The 20,356-nt window shown below is 51.6% G+C and overlaps 1 protein-coding gene across 7 annotated transcripts in view; it reads left to right on the top strand.

Annotated features, from left to right (window-relative positions):
- Acacb (acetyl-CoA carboxylase beta) overlaps nt 1-20,356 on the top strand; it is a 113,960-nt gene that overhangs the window by 66,544 nt on the left and 27,060 nt on the right. For all 7 annotated transcript variants that reach the window (XM_071617231.1, XM_071617226.1, XM_027923243.2 and 4 more), the window contains 13 exons: nt 127-227; nt 1,731-1,819; nt 1,921-2,045; nt 6,655-6,768; nt 6,857-6,970; nt 7,527-7,616; nt 10,107-10,225; nt 13,233-13,370; nt 14,678-14,777; nt 14,867-14,974; nt 17,701-17,757; nt 17,997-18,038; nt 19,031-19,246. In XM_071617231.1, coding sequence (XP_071473332.1) covers nt 127-227; nt 1,731-1,819; nt 1,921-2,045; nt 6,655-6,768; nt 6,857-6,970; nt 7,527-7,616; nt 10,107-10,225; nt 13,233-13,370; nt 14,678-14,777; nt 14,867-14,974; nt 17,701-17,757; nt 17,997-18,038; nt 19,031-19,246 — 1,413 coding nt within the window. The remainder of the gene's footprint in view (nt 1-126; nt 228-1,730; nt 1,820-1,920; nt 2,046-6,654; nt 6,769-6,856; nt 6,971-7,526; nt 7,617-10,106; nt 10,226-13,232; nt 13,371-14,677; nt 14,778-14,866; nt 14,975-17,700; nt 17,758-17,996; nt 18,039-19,030; nt 19,247-20,356) is intronic.

Raw genomic sequence — 20,356 nt, 5'->3', positions numbered from 1 at the left:
GATTTTTCAGGGTGACCAGATGGCTTTTGGGCTGGGATTCTTTGAACCTTGGGTGAGACCCCGTGATGGCTACTTCGGGGCTTCGTCATCTGCTGTCAGTGGTCAGACCTGTCTTGTCCTGTCTAGATTGCCACCATCCTGGACTGCCACGCGGCCACCCTGCAGCGCAAGGCCGACCGAGAGGTCTTCTTCATGAACACCCAGAGCATCGTGCAGCTGGTTCAGAGGTGAAGGGCCCCTGGGCCCTCCAGGGGGTGCGGTTTTCACCCTGAGGGGTCACCTGTCTCCAGAGCCGGGCTGGGGCTGTCTGAGGGCCAGGTCCTCACTGACATCGAGCACGTGAGTCCCGGCTCTGCCGTTAGTGAAAGCAGAGACCTGGCCTTAACCTCCGTGGGTCTCAGTTCACCAGCAGGCGAAAGGGGTGTAAAAACACTTCACAAGATACGTCACTTGGAGTCATATGGGGGCTAACCTTGGGAAAGCCGTGACATTTGGCCAGTGTTCACCAGGTGGTAGCTTGGATCAGGACACAGTGGGATGAGATGGTTTTATGTACAAGAAAGGACGGTACCAATTACCATTGCGGTTTTGGGGACCACTGCAGAGGAAGGTTGGTGAATAACTTGAATCGTGTCTTGGGTAGGTAGGGGCAGGGGCAGTCTGCTGCAGGACTGTGCTGATGGTAAGAGAGCTGTTTGCCATTTTTCATGAAGAACCTACGTAGCAAGATGGCTCGGCTCATAGAGAGAACGGAAGCAGATTTGAACCAATCAGCTCGGTACCTAATTACCAAGTGCCAGGAACTCAGGTAGAGAGAATGGGGGTCCTTAGGAGGTGACCCTCCTTTCAAGGAGTTCCGCAACTCCTGGGCTCCGACTGGCCCTGTAGGCTGCAGCAGAGGGAGGGGATTTTGAAGTGCATCCCCACAAAATGAAAGCCTCACAACCAAGGACTACCAGGGAGTCCCCCCCAAAATGAATCCGCTGCTCACCTTAAGCCCACCCTTTAAGCTTCAGAGAAACACCCAGAAGGAATGAGCACATGGTATTAATCGATTCTCTAGCAAACGTTTCTGTGTTGAACATAATTATCAAAGTTCTACCCGTGCTGTGACTGAAAAAACAATTGCATTTGGAATGATTTTTTATTTACTATTTTAATTCTTGTTCTTTTGTTGTCATTCAGTCCTGCTGGGGTAAGCTGGTTTCTGATTCCCTAGAACTTAGTATCGCACCCCCTGAGAAACCCAATTCCCTGTTTTCAGAAATATTCTAGAAGAGGAAATGTTTCGGGAAACGCGGTTTAACCCAGGAAAAAGTTTTGTCTCAAAGGGGAAATGAAATTTACACAGGATCTATCTTTCGGTGAATGTCTTTCAAGTTTGTCTTTTGGGAAAATCTCTTTATAGACTGGATGCTTAATTGGACATTTATATTTTTGCCGTTAAAATTGGCTTCCCCCCTTCAGCATCCAACTCTCTTGGATTTTTTCCCTTCTCTGGGGGGCTGCGCCAGGGCCGCCCCAGGGCTCCATCCCCGGTACTCACCCAGCAGGGCCGCTGGTTTGAGGGGCAGGTCCGCCTGCAGGCCCAGGCCACGGTGCCTGAGAATCAGAGGGCACAGCCTCCACATGGCTGGGTGACTGTCACCTCCCTTCTAAACCCATAAAAGCCCTGGGGGATGTCCCAGGAGGTGAGGTGGGCGGTAACCTGGCTGCCTTCCTCTCCCCAGGTACCGCAGTGGGACCCGCGGCTATATGAAGGCGGTGGTGCTGGATCTCCTGCGAAGATATTTGCAGGTTGAGCATCATTTCCAACAAGGCAAGAGACAGGGCCCCGCTGGTGGCACGGGTGGCAGACCTGGGCAGGGCGGTGGGGAGGAGCCGCCGTCTTAACCCCAGGCCGCCTTCTCTCCCCTCTAGCTCACTACGACAAGTGTGTGATAAACCTCAGGGAGCAGTTCAAGCCGGACATGTCCCAGGTGCTGGACTGCATCTTCTCCCACGCACAGGTGGCCAAGAAGAACCAGCTGGTGATCATGCTGATAGTAAGCAGGAGGTGTCCTCCACCCCAAGCCGGGCTGGGTCTGGGGCCAGAAGGCAAGCATTCTGGACTTGGCGGGGTGGGCGCTGTCTGGACCACTCGACTCTGCCATTGTTCAGTGTTCCAGTAAAACTTGGTTTGCAACCATAGGCAGGGACACTCCTGAAGCCTCTGCTCTGTGCCAGGCCCTCTTGGAGTACTTTACAAATAAATATTGACTCATTTAGTTCTCACAGAAACCCTAATAAAGGTTCTCACCTCCCATTGGAAGAGCTCAGAGAGGTAAAGCCACTTGCCCAAGGGTACCCAGCTCTGTGAGTGCAGAGCCAGGATTTGAACCCACCTTCTGGCTCCAGCGTCATGAGCTATAGGAATATTTAGTTCTGGGTCTGGTGGTAGGTCCTTATTGTGCCTTCTTGGAGATGTAAGGCATTTCCTGCAAGATAGTCAGAAGCAGTCTTTATTTTTAAAGACTTTTCCCCTGGATAACGGTCCCGATGACTCCTTAGAAAATGTAGGATCAGCAGAGAAGGAGAGACTTGGACTTGGCTTAGAGCAAGAAGGGCTTGGCAATTTTTTTCTGTAAAGGGCCCTAGAGAGTAAATATTTCAGATTCGTGGTCACAGGGCTTCTGTTGTAGCTCCTTAGCCCCATGAGCTTGTAATCTCAAGCGGCTAGAATGAGTGAGTCTGGGTTCCTATAGCATTATTTTTTTGGGAGGGGTTACCAGGGATTGAACCCAGGGGCACTTAACCATGGAGCCTCACTCTCAGCCCTTTTTATTTTTCATTTTGAGACAGGGTCTTGCTGAGTTGCTCAGGGCTTCACTAAGTTGCCAGGGCTAGCCTTGAACTTGTGATCCTCCTGCCTCAGCCTCCTGAGCCACTGGAATTGCAAGCATGTGCCACCACGCTCAGCTCCTATAACACTATTTACAAAAATAGTCAGTGGGCAGAGTTTGGGCCCGGGGCGTGTAGGAGAGTAAACACCTAACAAGTTGTATTCATCAATGTTGGTATTTTGGAAAGGGTCATTTTAACATCTCTTTGTGCAGCACATTTCAATCCTGGTTGCAATGAGAAGCACCTGGTGGGCAGCAGGGTTTTAAAAAAAAAAAAAACAGATGCTCAAACCCTACCCTTTGTTCAATTAAATCAGAGGTTTTGGAAATGGAGCCCAGAGGTTAGTACATTTTGAAAGCTTTGGCAATGGGAAATTGAAACATGGACTGTGTGTCGGGTAATATCGTTAGTGTCATGTTTAGTTTCTTTCGTTTTTTAGAGGTTCTGTAGGCAACTGGGAGAATATCTTTTTCTCAGCCAGATATGTACTTAAATAGTGTAAAAGATTATGGTGTCTGCATCCCACTTTTAAGAAGAGGAAGAGTGTGAGCATGCACGTGTGCTTACAGCGAAATCCAATGTGCTGCTGTGATAAAAAATTAACAATTAGTGACTCCGGGTGTTTAGGGGATATCAACACATGGATCTTCGTTACCTCTGAAGTTTTTAAAAATTAATTTCAGGGGGAGGACTCCCCAAAGTGGTTGCAGGGTGAGGCCAGGATCGGGCACCTGTGCCCAGGGAGGTGTCTGCTCTTGGGGAATTCCACAGCTACAGTAATAGAACGCTTTTCAAAACACTTCCTTTGGTGGAGTGTTTGTGAAGTGTGTAGAGCAAGGTTTCCTCTAATGTCAGAGTCGGCTCGGCATTCAAAGGTCAGGGTGGCACCTCTGGATTTTTCTGTTTATCACTGACTCTTCAGGTCTTAAAGTTTCTAAAATCATGTGCACCAGATATCGGATTGGGGGAGATGGTGGAATGGCCCAGCTCAGAGAATTGGGACGCTTACTTGGGGCTGCTGCTGCTGCTTTTTTTCTTTTTTTTTTTTGGTACCAGGGACTGAACTCAGGGGCACTCGGCCACTGAACTGCATCCCCAGCCCTATTTTGATTTTATTTAGAGACAGCATCTCACTGAGTTGCTTAGTGTCTCGTTTTTGCTGAGGCTGGCTTTGAACTCGCGATCCTCCTGCCTCAGCCTCCCAAGCTGCTGGGATGACAGGCGTGTGCCACTGCACCCAAAATGTTGTCCCAGGCGTGGTTTGGGGGTCAGAGGTGAGATTCACTCTGTGGCTCTTTTGCTTTCATTTGTTAGGAATCAGTGAGTTCTTTTTTTTTTTTTTTTTGAGAGAGAGAGAGAGAGAGAGAAATTTATTTATTTATTTTTTAGTTATCGGCGGACACAACATCTTTGTTTGTATGTGGTGCTGAGGATTGAACCCGGGCCGCACGCATGCCAGGCGAGCGCGCTACCGCTTGAGCCACATCCCCAGCCCTCAGTGGGTTCTTTACTTCTGGTGGAGTTTGGTCCCGCAGAAGCTTTCAGTAAAGGCTTCCCACTTTGATTCCTGTGAGATGAGATTGTTTGGAGTCTTTTAAGGGGACATAGTTTCTGCATGTCATTTAGGGGTCCTAGAACTTGGCGACAAGACAAAACAAAACGTGGTAGTGTAGAATAAAGTACACAAGGACAAAGAAAGAAGGGATTCGGGGCTCTTGTGTGTGCAGGGTGGTGTCCTGGCTTTTAAAATGCTCCCCCACACACACTCGCACACACTGTCACACACGCACACACACTCTCTCTCACACACACACACTCACATACTCACACACTCGTACACACTGTCACACACACATTCGCACATTCACAAACATACACTCTCACACACACACTCACACACTCACACCATGATCACACTCTGCCAGCCTGGTGGCTGAACAGCGCCTGCCCTCTGTGCTCTCCTTGGAGCCACAAGCTGGGTGGCATGGTGAGGGCAATGTCACCACCCCTTGACCATACAGAGTGAATCAGAACTGGGGGAGGAGAGAGGATTTAGATAATCTCCCATGAAATTTCTTGAGCGTCGACGTGCCTGTGTGCTTATGTATGAAATATTAATACATAAAAAATTATGACTCTAGGGCTGGGATGTGGCTCAGTGGTAGTGCGCTCGCTTAGCATGCACGAGGCACTGAGTTCGATCCTCAGCACCACATAAATGTAAAATAAAGATATCGTGTCCACCTAAAACTAAATATATATATAAATTTCCGACTCTAAAAGCCGCGTGGGTTTAACATAATTAGGGAAACCTGTGCATGAGAAGTGGTCACAGCCCCGCCCTCTGGTGAGACTCCTTGGGGAACAGTGGTGGCTGATGGGGGGGGGCTGTCTTCCGTGGACTTGGACGAGGCGCCTGCTCTGGCCGTTCCCGAGGCCCTCTTGCTCTCAGGGCATAAAGGAAGACGCAGAGACCATAGTCCTGGTCTCCAGCAGGAAGGTCCCCCACTCAGAAGGACTCAGCACCCCTTTCTCTTCTGCAAGATTCCACTCCCAGCTCCTCCCCTCTGAAACTGAACCCTTGAAGTCAGGTAGCAGCGTGCAGGGGGGGAAGCTGGTGGCTTCAGGGACCCAATAGAGCTGTGCTCCGATCTGCTCCACCTTGCACAGGCTCCAAGCCTCAGTTTCCTCATCTATAAAATGGGGATCCTGATAGTAACTCCTCAGAGGGTTGGGAGAATGGGAGAAAAGCGTGTAAAGGATCTAGCTATTTGCCTGGTACACAGTCAGTGCCTGCTGAATGCTCACTAGAATAGTATAAAGTTGAGCATCCCTAATCCAAACTCTGAAATGCTCCAAAATCTGAAAGTTTTCGAACACCAGCAGGATACCACAAGTAGAAAACTCTGCCTCTGCCCTCCTGTGATGGGTTGAAGTTGAAATGTAGATGTACTAAAAATATCACACAAAATATTTCAGGCTTCGTGTGTGTAAGGTGTATGTGCGACTATTTGTTTGTTTGTTTGTTTATTTTTGCAGAGCTGGGGATCCAGCCCATGGCCTTCCACATACTGGGCAAACTCTCTCCCACTGTGCTCTGTCCCTAGTCCCAATGTACTTGAAACATACACAAGTTTCATGTTTAGATTTGGGTTTTGTCCCCAAGATAACTCATTATGTATATGCAAATATTCCAAAATCCCCCTCCCCCCCCAAAAAAGATCTGAAATCCCAAACACTGCTATTCCCAGCATTTCAAAGAAGCATCACTCAACCTGTGCTCTAGGCAAAAACCTAGTTATATTTTTCTTTTCCTTCTTTCTTTCTTTTTTTTTTTTTTTTTTGGTACCAAGGATTGAACCCAGGGGCACTCGACCACTGAGCCCCATCCCCAGCCCTATTTTGTAGAGTCTCACTGAGTTGCTTAGTGCCTCGCTGTTGCTGAGGCTGGCTTTGAACTCCAGATCCTCCTGCGTCATCCTCCTGAGCAGCTGGGATTCCAGGCATGCGCCACTGTGCCCAGCTTAGTTGTATTTTTCTTCTTGCTAGGTATTGAGGGTGTGTTTTGGAGTATGAGTGGGCAACTGGGTGAATGAAGGGGTAGGGGTGCTCATGGTAGAGAGGGGCAAAAGGAGTGTCTCAGGCTGTGCCTGTTGCCCTGACAGCGGACGCTAGATTGTTTGGGCAACTTTACGCCTGGCCAAGGTGAGTGCTGACCTGTTCCCCTCTGGCAGAGAAAATTCATTTGGATTCTGTTTCTGTCCCCTAAAGGATGAGCTCTGTGGCCCAGACCCTTCCCTGTCGGACGAGCTGACCGCCATCCTCCACCAGCTCACCCAGCTGAGCAAGACGGAGCACTGCAAAGTGGCCCTCAGAGCCAGACAGGTCAGGGCTCCAGGCACCTGGACCTGGCGCGTGGCTGCCCCGAGCCCACCCGGCTTCTCTTATGCCAGCCTCACCCCCTCCCTGACAGGTGCTGATCGCCTCCCACCTCCCCTCCTACGAGCTGAGGCACAACCAGGTGGAGTCCATCTTCCTGTCTGCCATCGACATGTATGGCCACCAGTTTTGCCCAGAAAACCTCAAGGTGGGACATCTCCTTCCTTCCAGCTTCCACAGAGCACGCCCTGGCCCAGGTGGGGGTCTTGGGGCCTACAGGCTCCCCCTGCTTCAGGGTGCTCACTTCCAGGCTTCCAGGAACCCCGGCATCTGAAGCTGGGAACCCTGGGCAGGATCCAGGGCTTGATTGGCAGGTCTCCTGAGAGTGCACATGGGAGGAGCCGGGGGTGGGAGGAGCCGGGGGTGGGAGGAGCCGGGGGTGGGAGGAGCCGGGGGTGGGAGGAGCCGGGGGTGGGAGGAGCCGGGGGTGGGAGGAGCCGGGGGTGGGAGGAGCCGGGGGTGGGAGGAGCCCGGAGTGGGAGGAGCCCGGAGTGGGAGGAGCCCGGAGTGGGAGGAGCCCGGAGTGGGAGGAGCCCGGAGTGGGAGGAGCCCGGAGTGGGAGGAGCCCGGAGTTCGGGTCCTTGGCCAGCGCCAGGGACAGCACCGCGGCCATCTTCTCCTATTCCCACTCCTCCTGCGCCTCTGGTTGGTGGTTAAAATCTGTTCACATTTTTTTTCCTTTTTCCTTTTTCCATTTCCCATAGAAATTAATCCTCTCAGAAACGACCATATTTGATGTCCTGCCCTCCTTCTTCTACCACACTAACAAAGTCGTTTGCATGGCTTCCCTGGAGGTAAGTAGGGGAGGCCTGGGGGACAGTGGCAGGCCTGAGCTTGCCAGTTGTAACATTCAGTGCCGGCTGGCCCCCCTGGGCCATGGCCTTGCAAACATGACTTTATGCTCTCCGAGTTAGTATTCACCTTGCAGAGGAATGAACTGAGACACAGAGAGGTGAAGTGACTTGCTCAAGGTCACACAGCTAGGAGGGGCAGTACCAGGATTTCCACTAGATCTGTTTTATTGCAAAGTCTATACAGGTAACCACTGCTGTGTCCTGTGTCACCGCAGTTCTTCCAGGCAGGACACAGCTAACTGCTAACCCTGAGAGCCAAGTCCAAGGCACCTTGTCCAGACTTGCTGACTGTGTGCATTAATTAATACTTCAGATAGACTTTTCCACCTGGAGCTCTGAGAGCCAGAAGGAGCCTGGGTGACTAAGTGACTGCCCTGTGTGACAGGACAGAGAAGGGTATGACCAGCAGCAAAACCCAGATGAGGGCCAGGTGTTCTTGCTCCTGTCTCCCTGCATTTAGGAGCCGAGAGGTGATGACTTATTTTCAGGAATTTAGACTTTTACTCTGCTTTTTGTGGGACACAGGAGGTGACCCTCTGGCACTTAGGTGGCTCTCTTACCCTGGACTACGTGACTGGTTGTGGTTTTTCCTAATCTCCTGGCTCTCAGTCCAGTGAGTCCAGTGGCTTGACCCCCACAGCTCCCCACTCTCCTGGATCTTTTAGACCCCGTGAGTTACCCACCCAGGTTTGGCTGGGTCTTCCTGGAGACCCTTTGAGGCTTGTGAGCATGTGACAGCCACTGGGCCTCCTGGACCTGCAGGTTATACCCCTTCTACGGGTTCAGCTCTGGAAGAGTCCTTCCGAGGCCTCACTCCTGTTTTCCAACGATGAGACCCAGTGCGTCTCGTCAATACTTTTAATTTCATTTCATTAAACATTTATTATTTATTCATTTTGTAGTACTGAGGATTGAACCCAGAGGTGCGCTACCACTGAGCTACATCCCCAGCCCTTTTTATTTTTTATTTTGAGATAGGGTCTCACTAAGTAGCTGAAGCTGACCTTGAACTTGCGATCCTGCCTCAGCCTCCTGAGCTGCTGGGATTACAGGCCTGTGCCACTGCGTCCGACTCATGAGTATTTTTTTAAAGTGCTAAGTCCTATTTATGTGTATTAGAGATTTTTCTAGGATGTACTTTCTATACATTCTATCACTTTCTACAATGGCACTTTTTTTTTGGGGGGGGGGTACCGGGATTGAACTCCAGAGTCCTTGTCCACTGAACCCCATCCCCAGCCCTATTTTGTACTTTATTTAGAGACAGGGTCTCACTGAGTTGCTTAGGGCCTTGCTGTTGCTGAGGCTGGCTTTGAACTCAAGATCCTCCTGCCTCAGCCTCCTGAGCCAGTGGGATGACAGGCCATCGAGCATAGCTGGAAGCAGGTCATTTAGAGGGCAGCAGTGACACTGTTATTTTATTTTATTTTTTTAATATTTATTTTTTAGTTGTAGTTGGGCACAATACCTTTATTTAATTTATTTTTATGTGGTGCTGAGGATCGAACAGGGCCTCGTACATGCTAGGCAAGCGCTCTATCGCTGAGCCCCAGCCCCAGCCGGACACTGTTATTTTAGTTCTTGTGGCAGAGACCATCTATTCCCCAGACAGTTATAAACCTCCCAGCATCTGAACACTAGACTGTGTCCCCCGCTATGGCAGCTTCTGGGCCCACGTGGTTAGTGAGCACTTAAAATTCCATTTGTCTGAGTCGAGCTGTGCCTGATTCCAAAGACTTAGTAGGGAGGAAAGAATGTGAAATATGCAAATATTTTCCTATATTACATGTTGAAATGATAATATTCAGGGAGAAATAAGAGTATTATTAAATTATTTTTAGCTGTTCCTTTTCTTTTTCTCCATGGCTATAAAAAATTAGAATTCTAGGTGTCGCTTGTGTTGTATTTCTTTCTTTCTTTTTTTTTTTTTTTTAAAGAGAGAGAGAGAGAATTTTAATATTTATTTTTTTTTAGTTTTCGGCGGACACAACATCTTTGTTTGTATGTGGTGCTGAGGATCGAACCCGGGCCGCACGCATGCCAGGCGAGCGCGCTACCGCTTGGGCCACATCCCCAGCCCCTTGTGTTGTATTTCTATTGGCTAGAACTGCTCTAGAGCAGGGGTTGGCAAACTGTGGCCCTGGGACGTATTTCATAAATAAAATTTCTTGGAATAGCCTCACCTATTTGTGTACATATTTTTAAGGCTGGTTCCGTAAAGCAGTAGCATCAAGTGTTCGTAGCAGAGATACCCAGCCCTTTACAAAAACAAACCAATAAGCAAAAAAACTCCATCAACTCTCACTGGGATGTTCTCAGCGGCTGCTTAGAGATTCGGCGGATACCTTTCCTGGTGTCCCTCAGCCTGGGCTTTTCAGGTTTGGAGGACACAGGCGCTGTCTGATGTCCACAGTGTTTCTTCTCCCCCAGGTCTATGTGCGGAGAGGCTACATCGCTTACGAGCTGAACAGCCTGCAGCACAGGCAGCTCCCCGATGGCACCTGTGTGGTGGAATTCCAGTTCATGCTGCCCTCTTCCCACCCAAACCGGTAGGCGCTGGGGCTCCCCTTCGCCTCTCTGACCTGTGTCCTCTGCGAGGACCCAGCCAGTGCCTCTAGTGTGCTGCTGGGTGGACGTTGGGAAGACCCCTTCCTCGCTGTGGCTCTCCCACAGCTCCGTGTTCTCCTCTGTGGAGGTAAAACCACAGCCCACCTCCTACCCACCTCTACCTCCTTAAATTAAAACAAGTGGAAATAATGTGAAAAACTTCAGCCTCTGGGTCATAACAACTGCATTTAAAGTACCCAGTGGCCACATGGGGCTCTCAGGTGTCCTACTGGACTGTGCCAGAATGTTCTAGAAAGTTCCAATAGAGTGCTGTCCTCCACCGTTGGGAAGAGTAAATGAGATAAGAAGGTTAGCACATGGCACAGAGAAATTTGTGGGTATTAGCAATCCCCGTGATGATTGTAACCAGTGCTGTCGTTGTAACCGCCCAATGGCGTGCTGTTGGCCGGACACTGTGCTCAGGGTTATAGATTCTTATTTCATTGAGCCTTTGCCCTTTGTTGGCCAAGCGGGATGTCATCTGCATTTTACAGATGGGAGCCTGGGGCGTCTCTGGACCTGGGCGGAGCTGCTCAGTCACCTGGGGTGGGAAGCTGAGCTTACTTTCTCAGGGGCTCATCTCAGCGCTCTTTCCCCAGCCCTTGAGCGTGCTCGGGAGCCAGGTGCAGGGCACATGGCCTGTGCCCGCTGGAGTCTGCCATCCGGCGCCGTGGCTCAGTGACCCCGCGGTGTTCTCCCGGGACAGCTGGCGTGTGTACTGCGGGCTCACGTCTGTGTTCTAACCCTTCTTATTTCAGGACACGACGTCCCATTCTGGTCAGGTGGTGTGCCATATCGTCCATAAAGTAATTATGTCCCCTGGTGTCCGGAGCAGTCCCTCTCACTCTTCCTGGTTCTTCTGTTGCGGGTTCCTGGGGGGTTCCCAGAGGTCTTGCTTGTGGCTTCGTGGTGTCGTGGTGATTTGGGGTTCCCCTGATCAGGTCTTATGTCTCTGCAGGCAGCAGGCTTCATGTTTTCTGCAAGTGGGGATTTTCCTGGTCTCTTGGGATTTTGAAAAATATATTTTAGGCTGGGCGTGGTGGCTCACGCCTGTCGTCCCAGTGGCTCTGGCGGCTGAAGCAGGAGGTTCTTGAGTTCAAAGCCAGCCTCAGCCACTTAGCGAGGCCCTAAGCAACGTGTCGTTTATTTTACCCTTCGTATTTCCAAAAAAGAGGATCGTGATATTTTACCCCATTGTGAGAAAAGTCTTGTGCTGCTCTGGCCTGGGGTCATTTTGGGGGTGGCGGGAGGTGTGGTGTGGACTTTTCCCTGCCACTGGGGGGGAGTGCTTTTCTCTCCTGACCTCACTGTCTCGGCACTTCAGCCCTCTAGGAAAGGAAGGGCACTCACACAAGGACCCTGGGCCATGCCTCGCGTCTCAGGGAGGACTTTGTGGATACCAGGGTATTGCCCAGGATGGGCGCCAGCTCCTGTTTTGGCCAGAGAGACACTGAGGACTGTGGGGGTGGGTTCCTGGTCTAGGTCTTAGATTCTGGCCTTGCTTAGAGCTGGGAGTGCTGGCTGACGACTCTGGGCCTTGGCTGACCCTGGAGTCCACCCTGTTTGGACGAGGTTCTCCCCGCCAGGAGGGCCTGGCCTGGCCCTCAATTCCAGTGCCTCCAGGTATGTGACAAGTTGGGTCGCTGAGACCAAGGGCAGGTCAGTCCTACTTGAAGTCACTTGCTCCAGGTCCAGGGAGCTGTGAGAGGGCTGGATGGGACCTGGGTCACCACCTGGCCTCTGGCCCTGCCCAGTGCTGCCCTGCAGGACAGTGGTCAGGTAGGCCGGGCAAGAAAGGGCAGGTCTTCATGTTTGTTAGAAGTGATGTGTTCCCCAGAGTCACTTGAACCCTGCCCCACGGAATGCCAGCGTGTGACCTCTGGGTTTAGTTGTGCAGGAGCAGGGTCCCTGGATCCTGGTTACCAGGGGACCCAACAGGAACTCAGATATCTGTGTTGGGGATGCCCAAGCACCCCCAGGTTGGAGGACTTGCTTGGAGGACTCAGAGGATAGAGTCCACCCCCACTCAGGACCCTGAACAGTGAAGGGACGCACGGCAGTGTCCACAGAGGCAGAGGGCACCAGGGCGGGGCCGAGGGGGCAGGGGCAGTCCTCAGAGCCCCTCCCCGCCCGTGCTGATGGCAGGTGGCAGTGTTGCTGTTTGGTTGTGGGAGCACTCACCAGAGCTTGGCGCTGGGGGCTGGTCCCTGAGGCACCCTCTGCCTCACAGGCAGGGTCCGGGCTCCCAGAAGAGGGCAGGTGTACACAGCACAGCCAGCTGTGTCATTTAGGGAGGAGTGGGTGCCTTCCCCAACCCAGTTCCCGGATGCCACCGCGGGCCCGCCCTGCAAGCAGGTCTCCTTTCTGTGGGGTGCCGCTCGGCCTTCTGGGTGGACTCTCTCCTGCATCGTCTGATGGCTCCTCCTACACTGGAGTCCAGGGCTCAGTCCCAACTCCTGAGGTGACCCCTTCCTATTTGCTCCTGGTGAGCGGCCCGTTCTGGGGCCGTGGCTGTCTGGACTCTAAAGAGGCTGTTGGTCTTGCCCCAGGAGGGGTTTGGTGGAGGCAGATGGGGCTGGGAGTGGAGGCCTGGCGTGCTCCCAGCCCCGAGGCTGCCCCCTTGCCAGCCGCCTGGCCTGGCCTGGGCCTCTGCGGGAGAGATCGATGCTGGAAGAGTTAGTTCTCTGTCTGGTGGCTGCAGTCCCACCTCTGGATGTACCTTGGACTGTTGGGGACTGGCCTCTCTTGCATGCATTCCTTCACTCGCTGGGCTCTGACCACACCAGGTCCTGAGGAATCAGATGAGACCCCCACCCACCGGCCCCAGCCTCCGTCCCTCCCCATCTGCAGTTTCAGAGCCCAGCGTGGGGGGAGGTCTAGTCCTAGTCTGGCTCCCTGAGGCACCAGGCACTGGAGCAGCTGCCTCACCCTCCACTTGTCACCCTGCAGGATGGCCGTGCCCATAAGTGTCACCAACCCCGACCTGCTGAGGCACAGCACAGAGCTCTTCATGGACAGTGGCTTCTCTCCACTGTGCCAGCGGATGGGGGCTATGGTTGCCTTCCAGAGATTCGAGGATTTCACCAGGTACGGTGTGGCCTGGTCCCCCAGACCCAAGCAGGGTGTGTGGTGGGCTTCCCCGACCCCGCCATTCATTAGGCACATGGTGGGGGGGACCCAGACATGTAGCACAGCGAGTTGAAAATTACAGAGTCACGGGGGAGGGTTGATGGCGGGCACCAGGCTCCTGTGAGAGAGGAGCCAGGGGCCGTGGTGTAATGCAGAGCAGGGCGAGCCGAGGTCACGAGGCTGCCCATTTCACAAACTGGAAGGAAGTATTTTGGAAAGCTTTCGCCATAAAGATAAATGTTCTGGGAGATAGATGTCTAACTCGATTGAAACATTACACCGTGTATATGTATATGGAAACATCACCTGGCTTTCCTTCACTATGTATGATTTTTTACATTTTATGTAGCAGTTAAAAATAGATTTAAAAAACAACAAACTGTGCAGGGGGCGGGGGGACAGTGCCCAACTGTCATCCCAGCTACTGGAGAGGCTGAGACAAGAGGATTGCAAGTTGGAGGCCAGCCTGGGAAAATCAGGGAGACTGTGTCTCAAAATAAAAATTTATGATAGCGCACTTATCTTGCATGTGTGAGGCAAGACCCTGGGTTTAATCCTCAGTAACACACACACACACACACATACACACACACACATACAATCATAATAGCATTGTCATCAGGAGCGTGAGGCCACATGACAGCTTACCCATGTTGAAATCCCAGCTCTGCATTTCCTGTGAGACTGAACAAATTAATCAACCTCTCTTGGTTTTCTCATCTGTAATGTGGGTGTAATGGAAGGACCTACTTCACTGGGGCATCGTGAAAATTAAATGAGATAGTGTGTGTGAAATAAGTACTTGAAATACAGCTCACATGTCAATCACATGCCCTCGGCATCATCACCCCCCCCCCCACTTGCTCCTGGGGTCTGTGTTGTGCTTGGCTTGTCCTGCTGAATCATCCTGTTGAGTTTCTGGGCTGCGGGGATTTCTGTTATTACCCTCAGGTGACTTAGGCGAGGCAAAGTCTCTGGGGCCTCTGAGCCAGTCGGAGGGGGTCAAGAGTTCTCCTCAGGCCCAGCTGCAGGCCCCGACGGTTAGAATCCTGTCCTCGGATCCTGATGCTAGGCTGCGGAGCGTCATTCTTACCTTTTGGGAACGACCCTGTTGGGGTGCTTTGGACTGAGTCAAGGGACCACTTGAACCTGTGTTGGCTAAGAAAGAGGGAGGCCCAGGGTTCCCGTGGGCCTGGCTTGGAAGCTCGACCTGGTCTTGATGGGTGTGGCCCCCTTAGCTTTCCTTCTCTGCCCCTCACCCCCAGGAACTTTGATGAAGTCATCTCCTGCTTTGCCAACGTGCCCAAAGACATCCCCCTCTTCAGCAAGGCCCGCACCTCCCTGTATTCGGAGGACGACTACAAGGTCAGCAGCTCAGCCCAGGGAGCAGCCTACAGAGAGGCCAAGCCTGCGCCTCCCGGTCCTTCTACTCTCAGCCCTGTTTTCTCATTTAGAACCTCCGAGAAGAGCCCATCCACATCCTGAACGTGGCCATCCAGTACGCAGACCATTTGGAGGATGAGGAGCTGGTGCCGATTTTCAGGACATTTGTACAGTCCAAGGTACTCTGGGTGTGCCCCTGCCATTGGGGGAGCAGGTCGTCTGTTTTGTGTTGCTATAATAAAGCACCTGAGGCTGGGTAACTTTTATAAAGTAAAGAGGTTTTAGCTCCCAGGTCTGGAGGCTGCACTGGGCACCTGCATCTGGTGAGGGCCTCTGCTGTGTCACAGCATGGCAGGTGACATCACAGAGCAGGAGCGTGTGCAAGTGAGCACGTGATAAGACCGGAAGCTGGGGGGTGGGGGGGATGGGCCAGGCTCACTCTTGTCTAACAACCTGCCCTCACAAGAGCTAGCCTGGTCCTACAAGAACTACCGTTAGTCCCTTCCAAAATGTCACCCCATGACCTAATTACTAATTACCTCTCTTAAAGGCCATGCCCCCTCAATACTGTTACATTGGGGCATTAAGTTTCAATGTGAGTTTGGTGGTGGAGAGGCCCCTGGACAGGGAGGAGGGGCTGGTCTTGGTCTGAGCTGTGTGGGGGTACCCACGGACACTTTATCACTGAGCCACATCCCCAGCCCTTTTAATGTTATATCTTGAGACAGGGTCTTGCTAAGTTGTTTAGAGCCTTGCTAAATTGCTGAGGCTGGCCTCAAATTTGTGATCTTCCTGCCTCAGCCTCCCAAGCTGCTGGGATTACAGGCATGTGCCACCATGTCTGGCATTCTAGATGTCTTCACCCGTACCATAGGGCCAGCATTTCTCTCTCCCAGGAAGCCACAATGATTAAAATACCAAGGATGTACACTGCTTAGCCCATCAGGAGCCTGGACAGGCTGAATAAATAGTTTGGGGCTCCGGGAGCGAGAGCTGTTTTTATTGGAATCATCAAGAAACCTGCAATTTAAAAATGCCCCTTATGTGGATGACTGAGTAGGACAATAGCTGCAGGTGGCTTTTGCAAGCATGTGGCCACCCTAGCATATATTCTCATGCTGGCCTTGGGTGTCTTCAAGGGCCTCAGCTGCAGACAGCTATGGAGTCGCACGAGGAGTAGGAATGGGGGTTGCTCCGAGACGTCAGAGGTTGAGTACAGACAGGCAAACGCTAAACGTGTATCGTACCAAAGAGAGGAGGACTGGAAGGACCGCAGCCGTTGGAAAGGAGAAGCTTTGTTACGCTGGCTGTGTGATTCCTTGTTTAGACATTTTTACATTCAGCCTGTGTGTGTGTGCGTGTTTGCACACCGACTCCCATGTGCACATAAGTAAGCACACACACCCGGCCGTGGTCAAGGACCAGTGAACAGGCTGAGTCTTCCTTGTGCAGTCTGTCTGTCCTCTCTCCAGCCTGCTTTCCTCCCGTGTCCATTTGTATGTGAGTTTATCTCTTTCTGAAACAGGCCAGCGCCGTCCATTTCCCCTAATAATTTTCTTTACCAGGTCGATAAATTAAGCAATAGCCTTGTTTTCTTGCCTCTCCCCACAAAACTTTTATTTTATTTATTTTTTGTTTTTTGGGTACCAGGAATTGAACTCAGGGGCACTCGGCCACTGAGCCCCATTCCCAGCCCTATTTGGTATTTTATTTAGAGACAGGGTCTCACTGAGTTGCTTAGGGCCTCGCTTTTGCTGAGGCTGACTTTGAACTCGCCATCCTCCTGCTTCAGCCTCCTGAGTCCCTGGGATGACAGGTGTGCGCCCGTTGCGCCTTGCTTCCCCACAGAACTTTATATCGCAGCATTTATTTTATTGAAGGAGCAATAGGGAACGCCTTTGCACTTTCTCGTATAATTATTTTTGTCGTTGGAGTCTAATAAGAAAGCGAAAAGTCACAGACGCCCATGGCTTGATGTGTTTTCACAGTGGGATTCGTGTTCAGATCACAAATGGGCCCTCTCGGCTCCTGGAATCTGTCCCGTGTCCGCTCCCCTTCACCACTGTCCCTGGAGACTACTGGCTGTGTTCTGACCTCTGATACTGTCAGTTAGTTCCTCTGTTCCTGCGTTTTCTGTTGATGAGAGCAGGCTGGGCTCTCCTGTGTTGGGCATTCTCGCCCGGCTTGTCCTTCTCCAGCTTGGTTGAGGTGTCATTGACCAGTGCAAATTCTACGTATTCACAGGAGGCATGACGTTGGCCTGTCTCTTCCTGTAACACCTTTATTGAGATATAATTCCACAGTGCACAGTTCACCCATCAAAAGTGTACAGTTCAGTGCTTTGTAACGAGTTCCCAGGGTTGCACAACCACGATCATGGTTCATTGAAGAATAGTTTCATTCCCGCCACCTCCTAGAAAACAAAGCCACATACCAGCCAGGTGTGGTAGCACACACCTGTAATCCCAGCAGCTCAGAGGCTGAGGCAGGAGGATCGCGGATTCAAAACCAGCGTCAGTAATGGTGAGGCGCTAAGCAACTCAGTGAGTCCCTGTCTCTAAATAAAATTCAAAATAGGGCTGGGGATGGGGCTCAGTGGTTAAGTGCCCCTGGGTTCAGTCCCTGGTACCAAAAAAATCACAACCCCTATATTAAGTCACTCCCATCACCTCCCAACCCAAGCCCTCTTGCACATCACAGCCTCAGGCAACCGCTGATCTACTTTCTGTGTCTGCAGATGTTTTCACTCTGGATTTTCCATTCACATGGAACTAGGGGGTCTTTCGTGCCTGACTTCTTCCACTGCGCACACTCACAGGGTTCAGCCACATGGTAACACGTATCAGCCCGCCAGTCCTTTTTATGGCTACGTAATATTCCATCATGTCTCTGGTTTTTAATGCAGAAAAATATCCTTGTGGATTATGGACTCCGAAGAATCACATTCCTGATCGCCCAAGAGGTCAGTCAAAGCTGTCAGGTCTTTTGCGCTAGTCTTTTCCATTCTCTGAATCTCGGAGTTTATTTTGGTCCATATTTTGTAGGTGAGGGTAGAAGCGACCCGTTATTAGAAAACACTTTTCAAACGATTCATTCTGAAAGCAAAATGGTTCATTGTTAATGATCACAAAATAAATAGAGAGGATAGTTCATGGAGTCTTGTTTGATCTAATCGTCTTTTCTGTGGGTTTCTTTTTGCAGAAAGAATTTCCCAAGTTTTTCACGTTCAGAGCAAGAGATGAGGTATGAACCAAAGCAGCGAAGTGTGTGCTCCCGCCACTGGCTTCTTTGATATTGAAGAGGACTGTCCCCAGTCCTCGAGGCCTGCTCGTTTTCTAGAACATGGCAACTGCTGTGTATACTCCAGTTTTTGGGGGGAGTTATATTTCCCATGAGAACCCCATGTTTCCTGCAGGGAGCTCAGACCCTCGGGCTCCTCCTCTTTCCACCTCCTCTGAGTTGTCGTGTTCGGGGGATCCTCAGTAAGACAGTTCTCCAGCCTCCTTTCCTCATCTTCTTCCTGACCAGTGGTCGGCAAAGTATGACTTGCATACCAGCTGCCTGTTGTATAAATAAAGTTTTATTGGAACGCAGCAGCCACACAGGCATTCGATCACCTAGTGTCTCCGTGGCCTTCAGGCAGAGGCGGCAGAGTTGAGGGGTGAGCCGGGAGCTGTGTGGTTCATCAGCCCGAACAGGCTGCGTCTGGCCCTTGGGTGTTTCTTGCTCCCTAGTCGAGCAGGTGGGCTTGTCCCCAGCACCAGTTCAGGACCCTGCCACGCTCAGCATTTTGCATTGTGATTTATCCAAAGCGCAGCTTTTTTTTAGGTTCTTCATTTTTCCTCTTGTTCCATCTCCAGCCCTGTCAGTTGCTTCCTTTTGGGGATCAATTCCCACCAAGAAACCTGGGTCAGTGACATCTTGAGTACTGTGTGCCATGAGAGCGGCCTCCTCATGCTGGCAGGTGCTGGGGACCAGTCGGCTCCCCCAGGAGCCAAGAGCGCTCCCAGCACCCCAGTCTTACAACACTTTGTGCAAAACCCCAAATCTCAGGAGCCTTGGGGACCGTTCACAATTAGGGGACACAATGAATGCCACATCCCTGAGCACCGTGGTCTGCAGGAGAGGGCCTGGACCACAGGGCATGGAGTTGCGATGTTGGACTCTGTATTGTGTGTGTGTGTGTGTGTGTGTGTGTCTGTCTGTCTCATCCGCCCTTTCTCTGGCGGCTACAGTTTGCAGAAGATCGCATTTACCGCCACCTGGAGCCCGCGCTGGCCTTCCAGCTGGAGCTCAGCCGCATGCGTAACTTTGACCTGACGGCGGTGCCCTGTGCCAACCACAAGATGCACCTGTACCTGGGCGCTGCCAAGGTGAAGGAGGGGGCGGAAGTGACGGACCACAGGTTCTTCATCCGCGCCATCATCAGGCACTCGGACCTGATCACCAAGGTAAGGGGCGCAGGCGTTTCTGCCTCCTCTGGTCCCTCAGGCCCTGGCCTTCCTTTCCCAAGTTCCTCCTCTGAGCTGCACGCTGGGGACTTGAGGACATGCTGGGTGCACGCGGCTCTGCCCATGTGACACAGCTGTGGCAGGAGGTGGACAGCAGGTGGCCTATTTTGTCCCAGCGGGGGCTCTTGGGTCACTGTGTTGATGGTGGGATTCTCTCTGTGTGAGATGAAAGTTGAAGAGACAGAACGAGACTGGTTCATTCAGGGAACTTCTTATATTTGCTGGTTGAGTGATCATTTTTCAATTATTTCTTGCTTTTCGAAAAATAACCCACGATCATACTGTAAAAATCTCAACCAATCCTGAACACTATTTCTTAAAGATCAAGTGACAGGACCCAGAATTCTGCCATGAGGGGCTGGCCCTATGCATGACTCTTCCCAAACCTGATTCCACCCAAAGTCAGGGCTCCAGTGTTGCAGATAGAGCTCAGGGTGCAAGATCATCTGGGAACTGTCACCTTTTCTATGGACAGTTACTTACAGACCTTCTCCCTTGATAATGAAGATTGATCCATGGTGTGTGCGACAGCCTTGCATGGACCAGAGTGAGTGTGTGTGTGTGTGTGTGTGTGTGTGTGTGTGTGTACAGTATGTTTTTTTGGTACCAGGGATTGAACTCAGGGGCACTTGACCACTGAGCCCCATCCCCAGCCCTATTTTGTATTTTATTTAGAGACAGGGTCTCACTGAGTTGCTTAGCGCCTTGCCATTGCTGAGGCTGGCTTTGAACTCGCCATCCTCCTGCCTCAGCCTCCCAGGCCACTGGGATGACAGGTGTGCGCCACCGCGCCTGGCTATGGTATCTGTTTTAAAATCCAGTTCCTTCTTGACAGTTATTGAGTTAATCTCAGGTTTTTGCTCCTTCAGTCGAAGAGATGTCTGGACTTTATCATTGTTCAGGAATGGTGAGGCTAGGGGGTCAGGACGTGACTGTCATTGGAGAGCTAGTGTCTCACCATCCTAAGAAGGGCCTTGGCCCACCATGGGGGGTACGTGGGCAAGCACTGACCTTGGTCAGGTGGTTGAAGGAGTGAAGAGAAAAAGTGGG

Source organism: Marmota flaviventris, chromosome 1 (genome assembly GCF_047511675.1).
Source record: "Marmota flaviventris isolate mMarFla1 chromosome 1, mMarFla1.hap1, whole genome shotgun sequence".
Taxonomy (NCBI): domain Eukaryota; kingdom Metazoa; phylum Chordata; class Mammalia; order Rodentia; family Sciuridae; genus Marmota; species Marmota flaviventris.
The sequence above is the reverse complement of the archived record's forward strand: the minus strand, read 5'-3'. Positions and strand labels throughout refer to the sequence as shown.